At 34.1% G+C, this 17,364-nt stretch overlaps 2 protein-coding genes across 3 annotated transcripts; one reads left to right on the top strand and one right to left on the bottom strand.

Moving 5' to 3' along the window:
• The first annotated feature begins 1,390 nt into the window (after positions 1–1,390).
• Positions 1,391–3,502, top strand: LOC142628204 (REF/SRPP-like protein At1g67360). The gene is made up of 3 exons (XM_075802253.1): positions 1,391–1,661; positions 1,765–2,004; positions 2,886–3,502. Exons 1-3 carry the CDS (start codon positions 1,644–1,646, stop codon positions 3,339–3,341), a joined length of 714 nt encoding a protein of 237 aa, XP_075658368.1. The 5' UTR covers positions 1,391–1,643; the 3' UTR covers positions 3,342–3,502.
• Positions 3,503–12,783: 9,281 nt separating this feature from the next.
• LOC142627765 (uncharacterized) lies at positions 12,784–15,446 on the bottom strand. 2 transcript variants are annotated; one of them, XM_075801641.1, is made up of 3 exons: positions 15,326–15,446; positions 14,486–14,782; positions 12,784–13,000 (listed from the first exon to the last, which is right to left on the bottom strand). In XM_075801641.1, the coding sequence occupies exon 2, from the start codon at positions 14,766–14,768 to the stop codon at positions 14,487–14,489; it is 282 nt and encodes a 93-aa protein (XP_075657756.1). In that variant the 5' UTR covers positions 14,769–14,782; positions 15,326–15,446; the 3' UTR covers positions 12,784–13,000; position 14,486. The 2 variants fall into 2 exon arrangements, with proteins under 2 accessions (XP_075657756.1, XP_075657754.1); XM_075801639.1 differs by having other exon boundaries at positions 14,486–14,792; positions 15,326–15,422.
• Positions 15,447–17,364: the final 1,918 nt, after the last annotated feature.

Below are 17,364 nucleotides of genomic sequence, written 5' to 3'. Positions count from 1 at the left end.
GTTTTTAACATTTGAGAAAAGTTATATCTATAAATTTTTCATAACAAATTTTAAATGACGGGTTATTGGAACAAATATATATGTAAAAAAGATCAAATCACCACTTGTCTTTCTTAAGCCTCTACTTTCCTCTAGTCTAGAATCTAGTCTATTGTTTTTGTTTGTTTTTGGGAGCTTATGGGTTTGGACTTCTTTAGCTAGGGCCTTAAAGACGATTCTTGTAAATCTCATATGTCGGGAATATTTAGGGTAAGAGTCCCAAAATCTTTCATTACTTGTCTTGCAAAGTTTTGCAATTATTAAAAAAAAAAAAAAATTGTAATTATGCTACAGTGCTAATGTAACAACTTGTAAAAGGTTTATATTGTATTTTATGGTGGTGGGTGGGTATTTTTAATTATTGTTTATGAAGAGAAAGAGAGAAAAAGAGTTAGTGAAATTAATATTTTAATGAATAGATGAGATAAATAAAAGTTTGGATGTTGGGTGTGTTATAAAATGGTATGATATAATTGATAAAATAGCTTTTAAAATGGTAAAATAGAAGAGTTCCAAGAAAGCATATGTGAATGCTCTAATATAAACTAAACAGAACTATTTTTTTTTGAGACAATTATTTTTTATTTATTTTTATATATAGTAGGTATGGCATTTTTTTTTCTTTGGAGTAAAAACGACATTTTAAACTTTTGATACTATGTAATTTTTTTTTAATAATAATTGATGATTATACATCTGTCCTATATACCATGCCATTTACCACAATTTATTAAATAAGCAAGTATAAGAAGTAAATATTTGCTTTTAGATGAATTTGTCATTTATTTTGTAGACAACTACTTTATTTTATTTTATTTGATACACATATATAGGAAAAGGGGATGAGATAAGAGAATGCATAATTTGTTATTGATACATAATTTTTTATTTGTAGTCAACTACTTTGTTATTGATACATAATTTTTTTTTATTACTCAGAACTGATTAGTCAAAATTGTGAGTTATTAGTACAAAAGTTGTATTTTTAAACTTTTTCTTTTGTATTTTTATTTTTAAAGATAAGTATTTTAATAATGCTAAAACTACGGCTAAAACCATAATTTATCCTCATTTATAACATTTGAGAAAAGTTATATCTATAAAATTTTCATAACAAATTTTAAATGACAGGTTATTAGAACACATGTAAAAGAGATCAAATTTTTGCCTACACAAAAAATTAATTTGTGTTTTGGTCTAGTGATAAATAATTATGATTAAGAGTAGAGTTCATTAGTTGAAATTCTAAAAACAAAAAAAATGTAAAAATGAACGAATCACTTTTTCTTAATTTTTTACTTGCGCTACTTAATTTTTAAGCAATAAAACCCAAACATAGAAACTGAAACACATACAACTAGGCCCCACTAAAACCCATCAGTCATCAGATCAGATCTCATATCAACCGTTGGAGTGATATCGCGAACGTTACAGAACCTCGTAGCAAAAGAAGGCTAAGTTCCATCGATATTACTATAAATAAGACCTGCCACCCCCAAATCTCTCCCCACATATCTTTTTTGTTACGACTTACGACTCCAACGCTAGAAGAACCTACCTCTCTTCTCATTTTCTGATCGAACCCAAAAAAAAAAAATCGGAAAATGGACACTAATACCATGGTACGCGAAATTTCCAGCTTCTTCTTCTTCTGTATTTATTTATTTATTCTTAGCTTATAGTTGGTGTTGGTGTTGGTGTTTGTTATTGTGTTTATTGCTACAGCAAGAGATGGAGATTGAGAGAAGGATGAAGAGGGAACTGAAGCACTTAGGGTTCGTGAGGATGGTGGCGATTCACGCGCTCGTCTGCGTCTCCAATATCTACGATTACGCCAAGCAAAACTCGGGGCCTCTCAGATCCACCGTCTCTACCGTCGAATCTGCCGTCACCACCGTCGTGGGCCCTGTCTACAGAAAAATCCAAGGCGTTCCTGATGATCTCCTTGTTTTCCTTGACGACAAGGTTTTCGCTACTCACTGTATTTTGAATTTTGATCATCTTCGTTCTTGTTTGGATCCATAACCTTTTATTTTTGTTGTTGATCGTGTTTGAAGTACGTTTGATTTTGATTTGCTTTATCTGATGTTGATGTTGTTAATAATTTTGAGCTGTAACAAAAGCTCGAGCCAAAGACCAAGCTCAAATTTTAAGTTCAGGCCTAGTTTATTAGTTTTCCGAATTAGATCAAGCATATTCACGAGCTTTGTTGATTTGGTTTATTTAATTTAACTTAATACATTTTTCTCTCTGTATTTGTAAGAATTAAGAAGGCCTTTATTTATTTCTAGGATAAAACTTAGGTTTAGTAGCTTAACTTCCCCTCTTAAAATTCAGGTACGTGTAGGTGGCTTTTTCCTCGGGCGATGGAAGTGTATACCTAAATTTTGCTCTTATATCTATTATTTACTAGTTAATTAACTTGTGCTTCAACAACAATAATTTTTGTGGATGTAGGATTTGTATTATATACTCTAATAATTCGTATACAGTAAAAAAATATATTAAAAAAATGGCTTTACTGTTGTGTGGGTTGGTTGTTTACTATACTTTGTGCTAGATTGGGTCTGTGTTGTAAATTATCACCAAAATTTGTTTAGAAGCTCATAGATTTCTCCAAAACCTTTTGTGGGCTGAAACACTCAAGAGGCGTAGGAAGGAACTGAAGAAAAAATTGAAATCAACATGCACCTGATGTGCTAATGATTAAAATCTACCCAGTCTAAACTTAATAAGTTCTACGACTTATTGGTGCTAATTTGTGTTATTTTACCTAAAAAGTGTGTCAAAGTATTCTTTTTGTTATGTTTTGGCTGAAGTTATTAGTTGTGTGATTACCACCACAGGTAGATGAAGCTACACACAAGTTTGATGAGCATGCTCCGCCATTGGCAAAGCAGGTTGTAAGTAAAACTAACAATTTGATTCACAAGGCATCTCAAAAGGCTCATAAACTTGTAAATGAGGCTCAAACTGGGGGTCCTCGTGCTGCTGTGCATTATGCTGTTTCAGAGTATAAGCAGTTCCTTCTATCTCAAAGTGTGAAGATATGGGTTGGACTGAACCAGTGTTCACCATTCCATAAGGTGGCAGTGAAGGCTGTGCCTGCGGCTGCTCACTGGTTGGAGAAATACAACCATTTGGTGAAGGGCTTGACCCAGAAGGGTTATCCTATCTTTGGCTATATGCCTTTAGTTCCTGTTGAGGAGATATCCAAGGCAGTTAAGCAGGGTGAGGCTGGAAAGAAAGGAGATACAGCTGCATCTTCTGGACATAAATCAGATTCTTCTGATTCAGATTAAGAGAGTTTCTATATTGTCGAAAGTGTAAAATCTATTTGCTTCGCCTAGTATGGGAACTTAAATAGGTTATGGGTGTGGGAAGTGTGGGTGGGTTGTGACTGTAAATAACTTCTAGACGTTCAACTCCTTTTGATGTATGAGTGAAGTGAATTATTCTGGAATTCTGTTTGTGTACCTAGGCTTGTGGTTGAGACCTATGAAGCAAGGCTGCGTTTTTAGATTTGGGTGCGGATGCAAAATTCAGCCATTTTTGAAAAAGTAGAGCGTGGGAAGGCGGTGATTAAAAAATTATTAAAAATATTTTTATTTAGATTCTATATATATTACCAAGCATAAATTATAAAATTATATTTTGAAAATACAATTTTATAATTTTACAATTATAATTGAAATTATATTTTTAAAATATAATTTTACAAAATATATGCAAGACTGTGTTTAACTAATTATATACAACAATAATTAATCTATATTATAGGGCACAACTTCATTTGGTGCACTAAACTAAATAATGCCATAGTGCTTTTATAATTTTTCTTCACACACATCAATGAATGCCAGACCCACTCTCCTCAAAAGTCAAAACGCATACCTTTACTACACATCAATGACATCACTCTCCTCTCCTCCTTACAAACAAAAAAAAAAAAAAAAAAAAAATCTTCCACACTCTCCTTTACATCAAAAGAGATTTTATCTGTCCTCGTCAACTGTCTTACATCATTGGCGGTGGTAGCAAGACTAAGATACTCATTCTCGCCGTCAATCTTAACTCCTTCATTTCCAAACTCTCTGCTCTCTATGCAGGCGGCGGCGATTCCGACTTGTCGTTCAAGTACCAGCTCTCCGACGAAGACCTCGAAACTTTGATTTTGGCCGATTTGGTGTGAATTGGCCCTAGTTGGTGCCGCTTCAAAAAAAAAAAAAAAAACTAGACACTGCACCGACGTGCAGGCAACGAAGTCTCTTGCGTGTCGGATGCGGGTGCCGCGGTCGTTTTATCGCGTCCATGCTGGTAGCAATGTCTAGAGGGCATGGCAGCCAGCCAGAGTTGACAACCTGCAATGATTTGAGCTTTTTTAGCTAGAGCATTAGCCACAAAATTAACAGAATGGTGAGCTTGAAGGAAATTAACAAATGAAAAACTAGAAGTTAAACATCGAATATCGTCTATGATGTTTCCAAACGAAGATAACGTTGCGTTTTCCCTGAGATACCGCATTAATGATTGTAGCCAAATCTCCTTCGAAGATCACACTGTGAAGACCAAGTTCGGCACCAAACCAGACTGCTCGACGACATGCTAGAGCTTCCATATCTACAACTGAAGAAGACAACATAATTAGCATTTACATCGCACCAAGAGCTACACCATGCCAATCATGAACTATGGCATCAATTTCAGCTGAGTTTGAATCCTTGAATATAGCAGCACCAATATTTGCTTTATATGTGTCTGATCCTGGGGGGCGCCATTGCTTTAGCAAGGTAGATCGAGGTAAAGCTGGCTCATTGTACTAGACAACAATGAATTCCTAAAGCAATGAAGCTGCTAAGGAGCTGATGATTGAGATGAGATGAGCAAACCGACCAAAGTGGGTTGCATTATGACGGTTCCATAAGCACCAAACTATCATTGCAAACATCTCCTTTTTTGAAATCCTCTTGCACCACCTGTAGAAATCTGTTAAGCAAATCCCAAAAATTGAGGGGAGGGGGAACTATTGAGGTCTGAAACCAAGGGGAAGAGTTCCACATAGATACTGCTTCTTTGCGGAAGCACAAAGCATGAATAGCATCTTCTGGAGCCTTATTGCACAGCTTATATAGGTCAAATTTTGCAATATGTCTTCGAACTAGGTTGCATTTAGTTGGCAATGCATTATTGCAGGCGCTCCATGTGAAATGCTTAATCTTATTGGGCACACGCAGTTGCCAAATTCCTCTCCAAAAATGCTTATGAGGGTCCAGATCTAAGCTCCCTGCAAGACTTTTTGAGGCCAAGGCAACCAATAGCTTGTATGCATTGCTAGGGGTAAACTTCCCAAGTGGAGTGTAAGCCCATGCCTCTTGTTCTGGGAGATTTTTGGGGCTTAGAGAGATTCCCAACACCAATGATGCTTCATGGGCCAAAAACAAACGTTGTACTTCTCTCCAGATTTCCACAAACCCAATTCCAAATTAATAATTGAGCTCACCATTGTTTCGGGCAGAACTGAAGCGAGAGGTGAGATAATCATACAACTAGGCTTAACGGGTAAACACTTGTCTTCCTTAATCCGGATTGATTGACCATTCCCAATACGCCAAACCATACCTTTTCGAATAACATCTCGAGCACTAAGGATACTCTTCCAGGCATAGGACTCGGTGATAGAGTCCTTAGACTCAAGAATATAGCAATTTAGGAAGAAACGAGCTTTGAGAACTCTATAGCAAAGAGACTTAGGGTTGTGTTAATGGAAAAATATATGTTTGTATTGCATACAAAACATACGCAGCGAAAAATTAACGGATCTACTTTATTCGCAATTGATAACATGTATTATGTAAATTTTAGAATACAAGAACAAAAAAGTGTACCTTGGTGTGGTGAATTTCAAAACAAAGATTAGAAGTACTTGGGAACACTTTTAATCTTCACTCCAGTTCCACTAACGCCTAAGAAGTGTGGTCTCTCAATCAATTTTATGTGTTTGTTCAAGAGAGAATTAGAGAGTGCCCAACACTTACATACAAACCATTTCATGTTCTTATATGATCTTAATGAAAAACCACTTATACGAATTTTCTTATTAAAACCCCTTAATCAAAATTCTGTATGTTTCTCTCTTTATATATAACTGATTATCTAATTGGGTTAGCCTTTTGGGCCATTCCAATTGGGCTCTAGTATGTGGCTTGGAGTGGGACCAAAATGGAACAAATAAGACTCTAGCTTCAGTGAGCCTTGGGTTATTCTGTCAACTCTTGACAAGTCCAAAGTTACCATTAATTATATTCAATACCACTATATGAATATAATTGCACTATAGGTCTTATTAATAAATTATATCCTAAGACTTTATTATACATGCAACCCCTTCATTAAAATATTCGTAGTAATACAAAGTCATGAATATAGACTGCCGCTTTGAAGATTACTACATCTTAATCCTTGAGTACCCGGTTTAATTCTTTATGTTATTTATTATATATTTATGAAATCTAATTTCATAAATATATACTTTAGTAACTTCTTACTAAAGTGGTTGGGCCCAACATTCTAAATAACCAAACCCATTAAATTTATCTCAATGGAATATTTTATATCTCTGTTAAGAGATTATGAATTCCATATTAAGAATATATATTCCATCAACACTAAATGCGGCTGCCCAACAAACTAAAGTTTTGATCGTGACTTATAGATCTCACTCTTGATATATCAAAACAACCTACACCTCATGATCAAGTCCATTATTCTCTCAGGATTTAGAGTTGATGTAAATAGAAGTCGTGAGATTTATTATTCATTTGACAGTCGTTAGGAGAATAATAAATCTCATAGCGGTCCAATTCAATATATCTTAACTCTTAAAACATATCAACTAGAAGTCTCCATTTCCATGATCAAGAAAAATCATCTTAGTTGATGTGTTATAGTCTTCGCAGATGAAATGGTCAATTTCATCACCGACTACAAACTAAAATTTCGAATTTGCAAAGAACTTGTGATTTATATCTTCTGTGACTTTTCACATAAATCACATACTATGCATCTCATGGACTAAGATAATGTCTCATTAGTTCGTTTATAAATAGTCTAATATAATTAAACAATTTAATTATTTATGACATGCCAATAAATTGGATTTTAGGGCATAAACTCCAACATGTGTATCATCCGCCAAATTTGTTTAGCTAAAAGAGCATCATTAAACTTCTCAATTTCTTTGAAACCCAAACCACCCAACTATTTTTCTTTACATAACCTTTCCCAACTAACCCAATGCACCTTCCTCGAGTCTCCATTATAACCCCACCAAAATTTGCAGATAAGAACTCCTAAATCTTTAATCAAAACTTTAGGAAGCTTAAAGCAACTCATTGTATAAGTCGGGATGGCTTGGATAACAAATTTAATGAGGACCTCCCTACTTGCTATAGATAGCAACTTTTCCTTTGAACCTTGTAATTTCTTCAAAACCCTTTCCTTAAGATAGATGAAGCTTCTTTTTTTTCTCTCTTACCACTAAGGTTGGCAACCCCAAATATTTTTCAAACTATTTAATTGTTGGAACTCCCAATAGAAGTTGAATCCGAGCTTGGATTGGTTGAGGGGTATTTAAGTTAAAGAAAATATTAGTCTTCTCCTAGTTAATTTTTTGACCAGACCCTCTCTAATAAATTGCCAAAATATCCATGATAATCTGACATTCATCTTCTGTAGCATGACAGAAAAGCACACTATCATCTGCAAAGAATAAGTGGGAAACCTGAGGACCATTTCTACTAATAGTCATACCCCTAATACTCCCATCAACCTCAGCCTATTGTAATAAGCTTTGTAATCCCATGGCACACAAAAGAAACAAATAGGGTGATAGAAGGTCACCTTGGCGAAAGACTCCTTGACGGTTTGATGTTCCCAGCTAGTTGCCCATTAATGAGAACTGAATAAGACACCGAATTCTGGCATGACATTATGATTCTGACCATCCGCTCCTCAAGACCCAGGTGATGCATTAGTTTCTCCAAGAAGCCCCATTCCACCTGGTCGTAAGCTTTACTCATTTCCAGTTTAAGAGCCATACCCCAACTTGCCTTGAGTCTTTCTCTTACGATAATGGAGAGTCTCAAATGCAAAAAGGATGTTATCAGTGATTATCTGACTCGACAGGAATGCACTTTGGGAATCTGGAATAGAACTAGACAAAAACTTCTTCAAGCAAATAGCCACCACCTTTGCAATTAGTTTATAAATGACATTGCATAAACTAATAGGCCTAAAATTTGATACTTTCTTTGGGTTTAAAAAAAAAAAAAAATTTTGGATGAGAGTAATGAAAGTAGTATTAATGGATCCTGGGACAATACCTGAGTTCAGAGCCCGAAGCACAACTATAGTGACATCATCACCCACAATGTGCCAAAAGGACTTATAAAAGATAGGGGATATACCATTAGGACCCAGTGCGGTAAGCGGGGCCATTTTGTTGAGAGCTTGCTTGACCTCACTTGCTTGAAAATCACCGTCTATAGAGCCAATAAGTTCATCCACTACAATGTGTTGAATGCCATTTAGTTGGAAAAAATATTCTCAAAGTACCTCTCCACCACCTTGCCCAAACCCGCCTCATCCTCCACCCAATTGCCATTATCATCCTCCAAACTTAAAATCAAGTTACGGTGGTTCCTTTGATTAGCTTTGCAGTGAAAATACTTTGTATTCTTGTCTCCTTATTTAAGCCACCTATTTCTAGATCTTTGCTTCCACATACACTCCTCCTTTGATTGTAGTTGTTGGATGTCTTCCTGTAAAGCATGAATCCGAGTTGGATGGCTTATGTAACACCCACTTTCCACCTCTGCCTTCAATTCTGCCAATTTTTTCGTTAGAGAGTTTCTCACATGGCCAAACGTATTCCTATTCCACATTCTGAGATTTTCCTAACATGCAAGTTTTTCTCTATTAAAACCCCATGCCGTGGCCTGTGGTTGCCCTTCCTCCCATGCTTCATGAATAACCTCTTCACAAGAGATGTCTTTCAACCACATAGCTTCAAATTGGAATGGACGACCCTTTTTGTAAAAACAATTGAATTCTGAGTCCGAACAGAGAAGTAATGGTTTATGGTTAAAGTAAAAAGCATCCAAATGATGAATATGAGAAAAAGAGAACCTCAAAATCCACTCAATTGAAGCCATACCTCTTTCTAACCGAGTCCACACATTTTGGTCCCCAGGTTTTCTATTACACCATGTGAATGGAAAGCCTTTAAAACCCAGATTCTTCGACTTGTAGAAATCAAGTGCACCTGAAAGCCTTGCATTTGTTTCTCCGATCTATCAAGCCACCCTTGTTTCTCATCTGCAAATAAGATTTCCTTAAAATCACCTAGACACACCCAAGGAAGATTGAACCGGTTACTTAAAGTTTGAAGCAGCAAGTAGGAGTTTTCCTAGCTGGTGGTCTCGGGGTCTCCATAAAAACCCGTGAGTCACCAGGCATCATCAACTTCATGGTCAATAATGGCATTAATATGCCGATCAGATAAGGATTGCACATCCACATTCATATCAGTAGGCCAAAACAAGGCTAACCCACCCCCTGTATTATGACATAGAACCACAAACAAATTAGCAAATTGAATCTTTCTGCCAATTCTTTCTAGATAGATTTTTCAACCTTCGTTTCCGTCAAAAAAGATTTTTGTTACATACTAACGCAATGAGTTCATCTTCTGTTTGTGGGTTCCCAAACCCACAATAGTACCAGTTAAGACAACTCATTGGGACCGGTGGTGCTAGGAACCAGCCGCCACCTTAATGTTTTCTTTATCAAAAGAACTACAAAATGCCACACTGTTTTTTCCCATCATTCAAATCAACCACCTCAAAGTACAAGACGTCTATCTACTACCATAGGTTCAATATTTGGAAGAGAGTTACATGTTCCACATGCCAATTTTTTTTCATGTTTTGATGGAGATCGATGGAGTACGATTGCTAGTTCTATTAGTACACACCTTCAATGGGGCTGGTTTGAGCATCGAGCAACTAGGAGTTGGAATGGCATATTTATTCCTATTTATTTGTTTGGTGTTAACACTATAATAGAAGCCTGAATCTATATTAAGATAATGGAATGTCATTATATTTTTGTCAAATTTCCTAAAATACCATTTTAAAAAAGATATATATTTTACAATATGGCTATATATGATTAATTGATTAGTATTATTTTTATTAATTAATCTTAATAAATATAAAAAAATTGATAACATCATATGATAATAGTATAGTTATTTTATCACAACATATAGATATCAATTTATAAATACAAACAATATAAAACTAAATGCAACTTATAATTTTCAAAATTTTAATACCAAATCATAACAAAGAACATGCTAGTATAGTGGGTTTTTTTTTACTCTTTTCACACCATTGAGAGCTTTGAATGTAGAACCAATAGTGAGAATAATAGTAGAAAAAAATAACATAAACAATAAAGTGAGGGTGAAGAGAGCATGTGATCTGAGTGAGAGAAATGGGGAATAAAAAATAATAAAATGAGAAAAGAGAGAAGGAGGGGGGAATAACTAATAATAAAAGTGAGTAGCAAGTAAAAATAACAAATTTTAATTTTAGCAACTTTTATGTTAGAGCTAAAATAGCTTTTTGGCCATTTTAACAGCTCCATTGTGATTGCCTAAGACTATTACCCAAATCTCTCTCTCTCTCTCTCTCTCTCTCTCCCTTCATTTTTGCTTTTTGTTTTTTGTTTTTTGTTTTCCAAATAAAAGGTATATGTATTTTTGTGGTCATGTCACATATAATTATCAATGTTGGGCTCTCCACTAGGAATCGATATTCTTAGAAAATTTCTCGTCCTACACAATATAAACAATTAAGCTCTTGGCCAAAAGTTTGGAGGTGCATCTATGCTTGATCTACTATCCTAATCTCTTTCTATTATGCGTTTGGAGGCTTAGCTCTACTTGATCTACTATCTATATGCCAAGATCCTTGTAACTCAATTGACACATTTTTTATTTTTTTAATGTAAATATTTAGGATTCAAATCTTTCACTCTTAACTATCAATTCATCCAAAAAAAAAAAAAATCTATCTATAACCCAATTATCTATAACTATCAATTCACTCCTAACTATCAATTGTCTTGACTATCTTCCAATTGAAGGTTCAAATACCATTATGAAAATTTTTGTACAAGGCATAATCAAGAAGGCTGTCCATGGGTCAGGTTTGTGCCCAACCCGAACTCGACCTTACAACTTCGGGTGGGGAAAATCGTAACCTACAATTGACCTGGAAGAAACATCGGATCGGCTGAATTGGGTCTCATCAAATCCGTTGAGATCTAACTAGATCTCGTTGAGATCCGTCAAGATCTAGGCGGATCTGGCCGAATTCGTCGAGATCTAGCCAAGATTTTGTCGAATAACAACGAGATTTCAACGAATCTAGTCAGATCTCGACGAATCTCAATGAGATCTAGTTAGATCTTGACGGATCTCAACGAGATCTAGTTAGATCTCAACGGATTTGAGGCTAAGAGAGAGAGAGAGAGAGAGAGAGAGGGAGAACGAGGGTTAGGGATAGTAGTTCCCGAGGAGATACCACTCAATCGATTCGGTTTCCATCGAGTTTGCCGTTGACCGCAAGTTGCTTAAATCAAGTCAGTCTCTATTCAAGTGATGTCAAGTTGGTCAGTTCCAGATTGCTCTAAATAGCCATAATCAAGATCAAGGTCAGGTTGATATAATTTGAGGTCTAAGACGATAAATTTAAATTAGGTCTTTTAAATTTAAATATCAATTAAAAAAAATTTATTTAATACTACCCAAACTGAGGTTCAGTTGATGAAATCAAACACAACTTGATGAATTAATCTTAACCAATCCAAAACTAATTTCATATAGATAATCAAATAATGTTGAAGAATAAAATTTATCAAAAAAGAAATAAAGTTGTATATATATTTTGAATAAAATGTTTACTTTATTTTAGATAAGGTGATGTATGGATAAATAAAGTTGTAATCTAATTTTCAATTTTTATTTTAGTATTAAGAGTGAGATGGTCTCTATCATGTGGGAGATTAGGTGATTAATCTTGACAATCTACCATATAAAATAATTAAAATATCAAGATGTTAGGGAAAATAAATCATCATTGTTTTCATTTTTTGTCAAACAATTCAAGATTTCAATTGGGTTTTATTTATATTGGTTTAACATTTTGGATGCCTTCTTAGAGGTGGGAAATATAGTAGACAACTATCTTTTTGAAAAAAAATTTAATTATCATAAAATTTTGAGCCTTTCTATATTAGGCCTCTGGCCTTTTAATAAGGATGTGAGGCCCCCTTTGTAATGCTGCCTTGATCAAGCCCACACCCGTCTCTTAGATCCTAATTTCTGTTACCGAGTACTGACCTCTGTCTTGATGAGTTTACACTGCCATTTTATCTAAACATGTAACATGTTGAGTACCATAGAGAAGTCTAAATCCAAGTTTTCCCTTCGTTTCTGTCCAATAACAAGGCCTTGTAATAGGTTGTTCCAATAATAGCTGTAGGCAAATCATATGCCAATTCCAGCGGCTAAAAAATAAATCCCTGAAGAAAGGTAAACGCTTATGCTGTAGTCTGCTAGCTGCTCAACTTTAAGGTAAAGGGGCTTCTTCAAGGTAAAGGTGCAATGCAGAACAATGAAGAAAGATGATATGCATTCCAAAGAAGAAAGTTTCATAACACCAGAGTTACATAGATATTTATTCAAATTCACCTTAAAGTATTACAAACCAAATGATACTCCTGTACCATAAAAACTAAAATTCAACAGAATAACAGACAATAATACCTCCTTGTAATCGTCCCCCAGAAAGGCTATAGTTTTTTCTGCAGATGGCACACGAGATATCTGCATCTGTAAAACAACATTCCCACACAATTGTTATAATGGTATAATGAAGTGCTATGAAAGAACTAAGTGATATTTAATGCAAGAAAATCCACAAGAAGAGAGTCTCTTTGTTATATTGTCTTTAACTATTAGGGTTTTTACAAATGATATTACGTTTTCCAAGTTTTTTAAAACCAAAATTCTATTTACAATTCACAAGGATTTTTGGTAGCTAAATAGAAACCCAAGTAGAACTTACGTAACTTTATGTTAATTTGGTTAATATATTCATAAAATTTTCAATTGTAATAACTTTAAAACTATATAAAAAACATCTTGACACTTCAAATTTCAAAGTGTGATCTAAAAATAATATCGAAAGATGGAATTTGTTATGTAATAATAGTATAATACCCATAATTAATTTCTTCACACAAGCTGTTTTGAAGAAGAATTACTTATTTTATAAAGAATTTAAGATCCTATTACCATTTTTTTATATCACTTCTGAAAGGAAAAAAAAAATTCTAGGTAAATGATATAAATAAATGCATAAAATTACTTCATCAAAGAAAAAAAAGATACATATATACAAAATGGATCTCCCCCACTCTTCCGTCCTTGCATGTGATCCAAAATAGTTGGAATAGTATCATGGGCAAGCTTTTTTTAAGCATGGAGTTATCCAGTCAAAACAATGCAAGCTAAGAAACATCTTCATCAATGTGATGATAACAAAAACCAATAGAATAGTAGATTGAAAATTTCTAATTTATTTATTTATTGGTATACACACATACCTAGTGGGGTTTCGAACCCACTACTTCACTCTCCAACTAATTATTATGAGAGAAGGAAGTGCTAGTTGAGCTATAGCTCATTGGCAATTGGAAAGTTCATTTATTTTGTCCATTCATTCAACTTATTTTTTATTGGACAAAAAACAACGGAGCAAGAAGTTTAAACTGTATGAAATCACCAACAAAGACATCTCTTATGTAAAAAATGTATCATTAAAGGCAGCTTGCCTGCTTTGCCGCAACAATTCCCCGGTTTCAACTCTAATGCCATGGACATAGAAGATATCCTTTAATTGATTTTAATCAATTCACTTACAAAGGTTTCTATAATAGTGTATCAGTAAACACTAACAAAAACCAGGAAAAACTTTACAAACTAGCACATCAACACAATACAACCCAATATTTGAAATCATCATGCCCTTCAGCAACTCTAAATTTTCAAGCTCAACTGGTTACATGGAACACAAATAACCGAAACACATTTTATTTCATTTCATTTACTCAATCTCATGTCCACGAGTTCATTGGAAATCTTTAATATCTTTTAGCCAAGTCTAATATTCTGATTGCATCACACGTGCAGATAATCCACCATAAGCCTAATAAAAGCTTATGGCATATATAGAACATTCCACACCACAACATCATGAACTCAACATAAATAACATTAATCTCTTTGAATTCAGTAAAAGCTGAGAAACACGACCTTATTCATTCATTGAGTGTCCTAAGGCTGTGCGAAGGACGTCATCATAAACGTCCCTACGACCAAGCACCTCGCTGATCTGTGCATCCCTCCTCAGCTGAACATTGTGTTGCTCAAAGGTCCAGAACCCGTATGGACGAAGAGGGTAACTCCACATCTCCTTGGTCTTGGCGCAGCGATCCTTCACTGCATACACATGCTCCCTAAACTTCTTATCCCTCTCCTTAGGGTCCTCCATCAACTTCAGAATCAAATTCTCCGCAAACTCCATTACAAATCCCATCTTGATCTCTCTTCCTAAACACACCTTCAATCAAAACCCTAGCTTAATCATATATTATTTTCTTATCAAGGATCTGACCTAGCATTTTCTTAATTAATAAATTCCCTATTTTATAGGGAAACATAAATAACAAAGACTCCGTTTGGTTGCTGAGAAAACCAAGGAAAATTTTATTAAATAAATTGTAATCATAACAGAGAGCTTGATTTTTTTTTATTATCTGATTTACCATAAATATGGAAATCTCTCATTAACGAAGTCAATTGAGTTACTAGATTCAGCCGAGAGTAAATTTTCGTTTCCTTGAGCTAATAACATAAAATTTCTCAAATTTGAGGATTTTATTCTATTTTCCTACATTTTCTCAGCAATCAAACAGATCGGTGTGTACAAAGCACAAAGAGCTTAAACTTAAATATAATTATTTAAAATAAATAAATAAAACTCATCTAGTGAAAGAAAAAACTGAATTCGAAATCGAAGCCATATAACACTAATCTGTTATATGAAAAATCGAATCCGAAAAAAAAAAAAAATCAATGGGAGAGTGAAATTACCTGGTTGAAGATTTAGATAGAGAACTCCCTGAGCAGAACAGCGTGTTTGGGGAAAAGTCAAGGCAGTGGCTTACACTAAAATTGCGGTGCAAATTATGGAATGAAACTTTGGGCCAAGGCCCACTAGCTTCAAAGTTTGCACAAGTCAAAGTTTATTATTGTTTATCTTACAAAACATAGGCCCAATAACTTGGGCCTTTTCCCTCTCTTTAAAAAAAAATTGGAAAAAAGTTATCATGTTTTAAGTCTTTTAAGAGCATTATTTTTTAAAAAAAAATTTATAAAACAATCTATATATTTTTTATAAGAAATTGCTAGTAAAAACTCTTCTAAAATGATTCATTAACAAATGCTTAACACTCTGTTTGTATCAGCGATGCTGTTTTCTAAAAAATGAATCAATTTTTCAACATTATTTTCTATAAAATTATCTCATTTTTCAATACTTAGTAGAAATTTTAAACGAGTTAAAAAATAATCTTTTAACTTCATTTATTTACTTATTTAGTTTGTTATGAGATAGAGTTGTTTTCTAAAAAAAATTTGGCAAAAATAATTTTTAATTATAAATCATATTTTTATCTTACCAAATATTAAAAAATATAAAAAATTATTTTTACACTATATTTTTCATCGAAATAAAGGAAGTAAAAGCCAAAGAGAAAGAACAGTTTTTGGGAGAGACCACCAATATACTGATGATATTAATATACACTCATATTGAGATAAATCTCGACGCGCTCACTTAATTCCAGCCCATAAAAGTTAAAACTCGGCGACCAAAATACTTGGAAAAATGGAAGTCCTATTACCTATACCCTCCTTTGAGTAGGGTCAATACCACTAGTCTAGACCTTAGGCTATTTATATTTTTAACCTGGTCCATTTTCAGAAAAGTGCATGTATCTTGCAGAGAAATTAAGAAAAGGCATCACTAGTTTTTTAATTTATTTCATCAAACAATCATATCCCTAATCAATTACTAGTTACCACGTAGCAAGCTTGTGAATCCAGCTGGGGTCTGTCAACTTAATGCTTCTGTTTGGTGAGTAGAATAAAAAAATGTTTAAATATAAAAAGATTTTTAGTTTTTCTTCCAAAGAATTTGGTACAAAGAAAAAAAAATGGAAGAACAATAACAATTAAATTAGTCGTGGTTTGAAATAAAACATGTTTTCCTTTCTTTTCAAACCAATTTAGAGGATAAATTTTGGTGGACCTTGGTAAAAGAATCCAAAATCCACTCTTATCTTTCCAAATTTCCACTCAACAAACCATGGAAACTCTCACGATCCTTCAATTTTTCCTTTCATAAATTTTCAACTTCCCCTTTCCCACCCAACCAAAAGCCCTTACGGCTTAAGCTTCTCAACCTTTACCGACCACAAATTTGTCTCATTGTATTGACTTGAGCTTTAAGTTCATCCCAAACTCTGTCTAGTTTGGAAAAGATCCTGACCTAGCTGCCTAGCATTACATTCTAGCCCATCTATGTTAACTTGGTGGTCAATGCTTCGTTAGAGTGGGCACAATTCATTGAACTCGATTCGAGACTTATGTTCATAACTCTTTGCCCTTAAACAAGATAGACATGGCAAAACGGCTTGTCGGGGTCAATCGGGTTGCGGGTCAAAAACGAGAAATTTTAAGCAGATTAAAAATTGGTTCGGGTCAATCAGGTTGCAGGTCGGGTCGGGTTGATCAGTATTTTTCACATGAATTTTTTTCTTTTTCTTTATTATTTTTATAAAGAAAACAACATGTATTTGCCATTTGGAAAGTTATGCAACAAATTACGTGATGTAAAATGCATTATTTTGAATTCACCACTTATATCAAGAATAAACTTAGTTAAACTTATTAATACTTATTCAATAATTTTAAAATTATACAAATCCTAATATTGCTATCTAAAACAAAATAACACAAAGATAAGTAAAAAAAATACACAAGTTTTATTTTTACACAATATCAACATTCCAAAATATAAAACAAAATTACAAATGACTTATTGGATAACTCATTTGATAAAGAATAAA

This window comes from Castanea sativa, chromosome 3 (genome assembly GCF_040712315.1).
Source record: "Castanea sativa cultivar Marrone di Chiusa Pesio chromosome 3, ASM4071231v1".
Taxonomy (NCBI): Eukaryota; Viridiplantae; Streptophyta; class Magnoliopsida; order Fagales; family Fagaceae; genus Castanea; species Castanea sativa.
The sequence above is the reverse complement of the archived record's forward strand: the minus strand, read 5'-3'. Positions and strand labels throughout refer to the sequence as shown.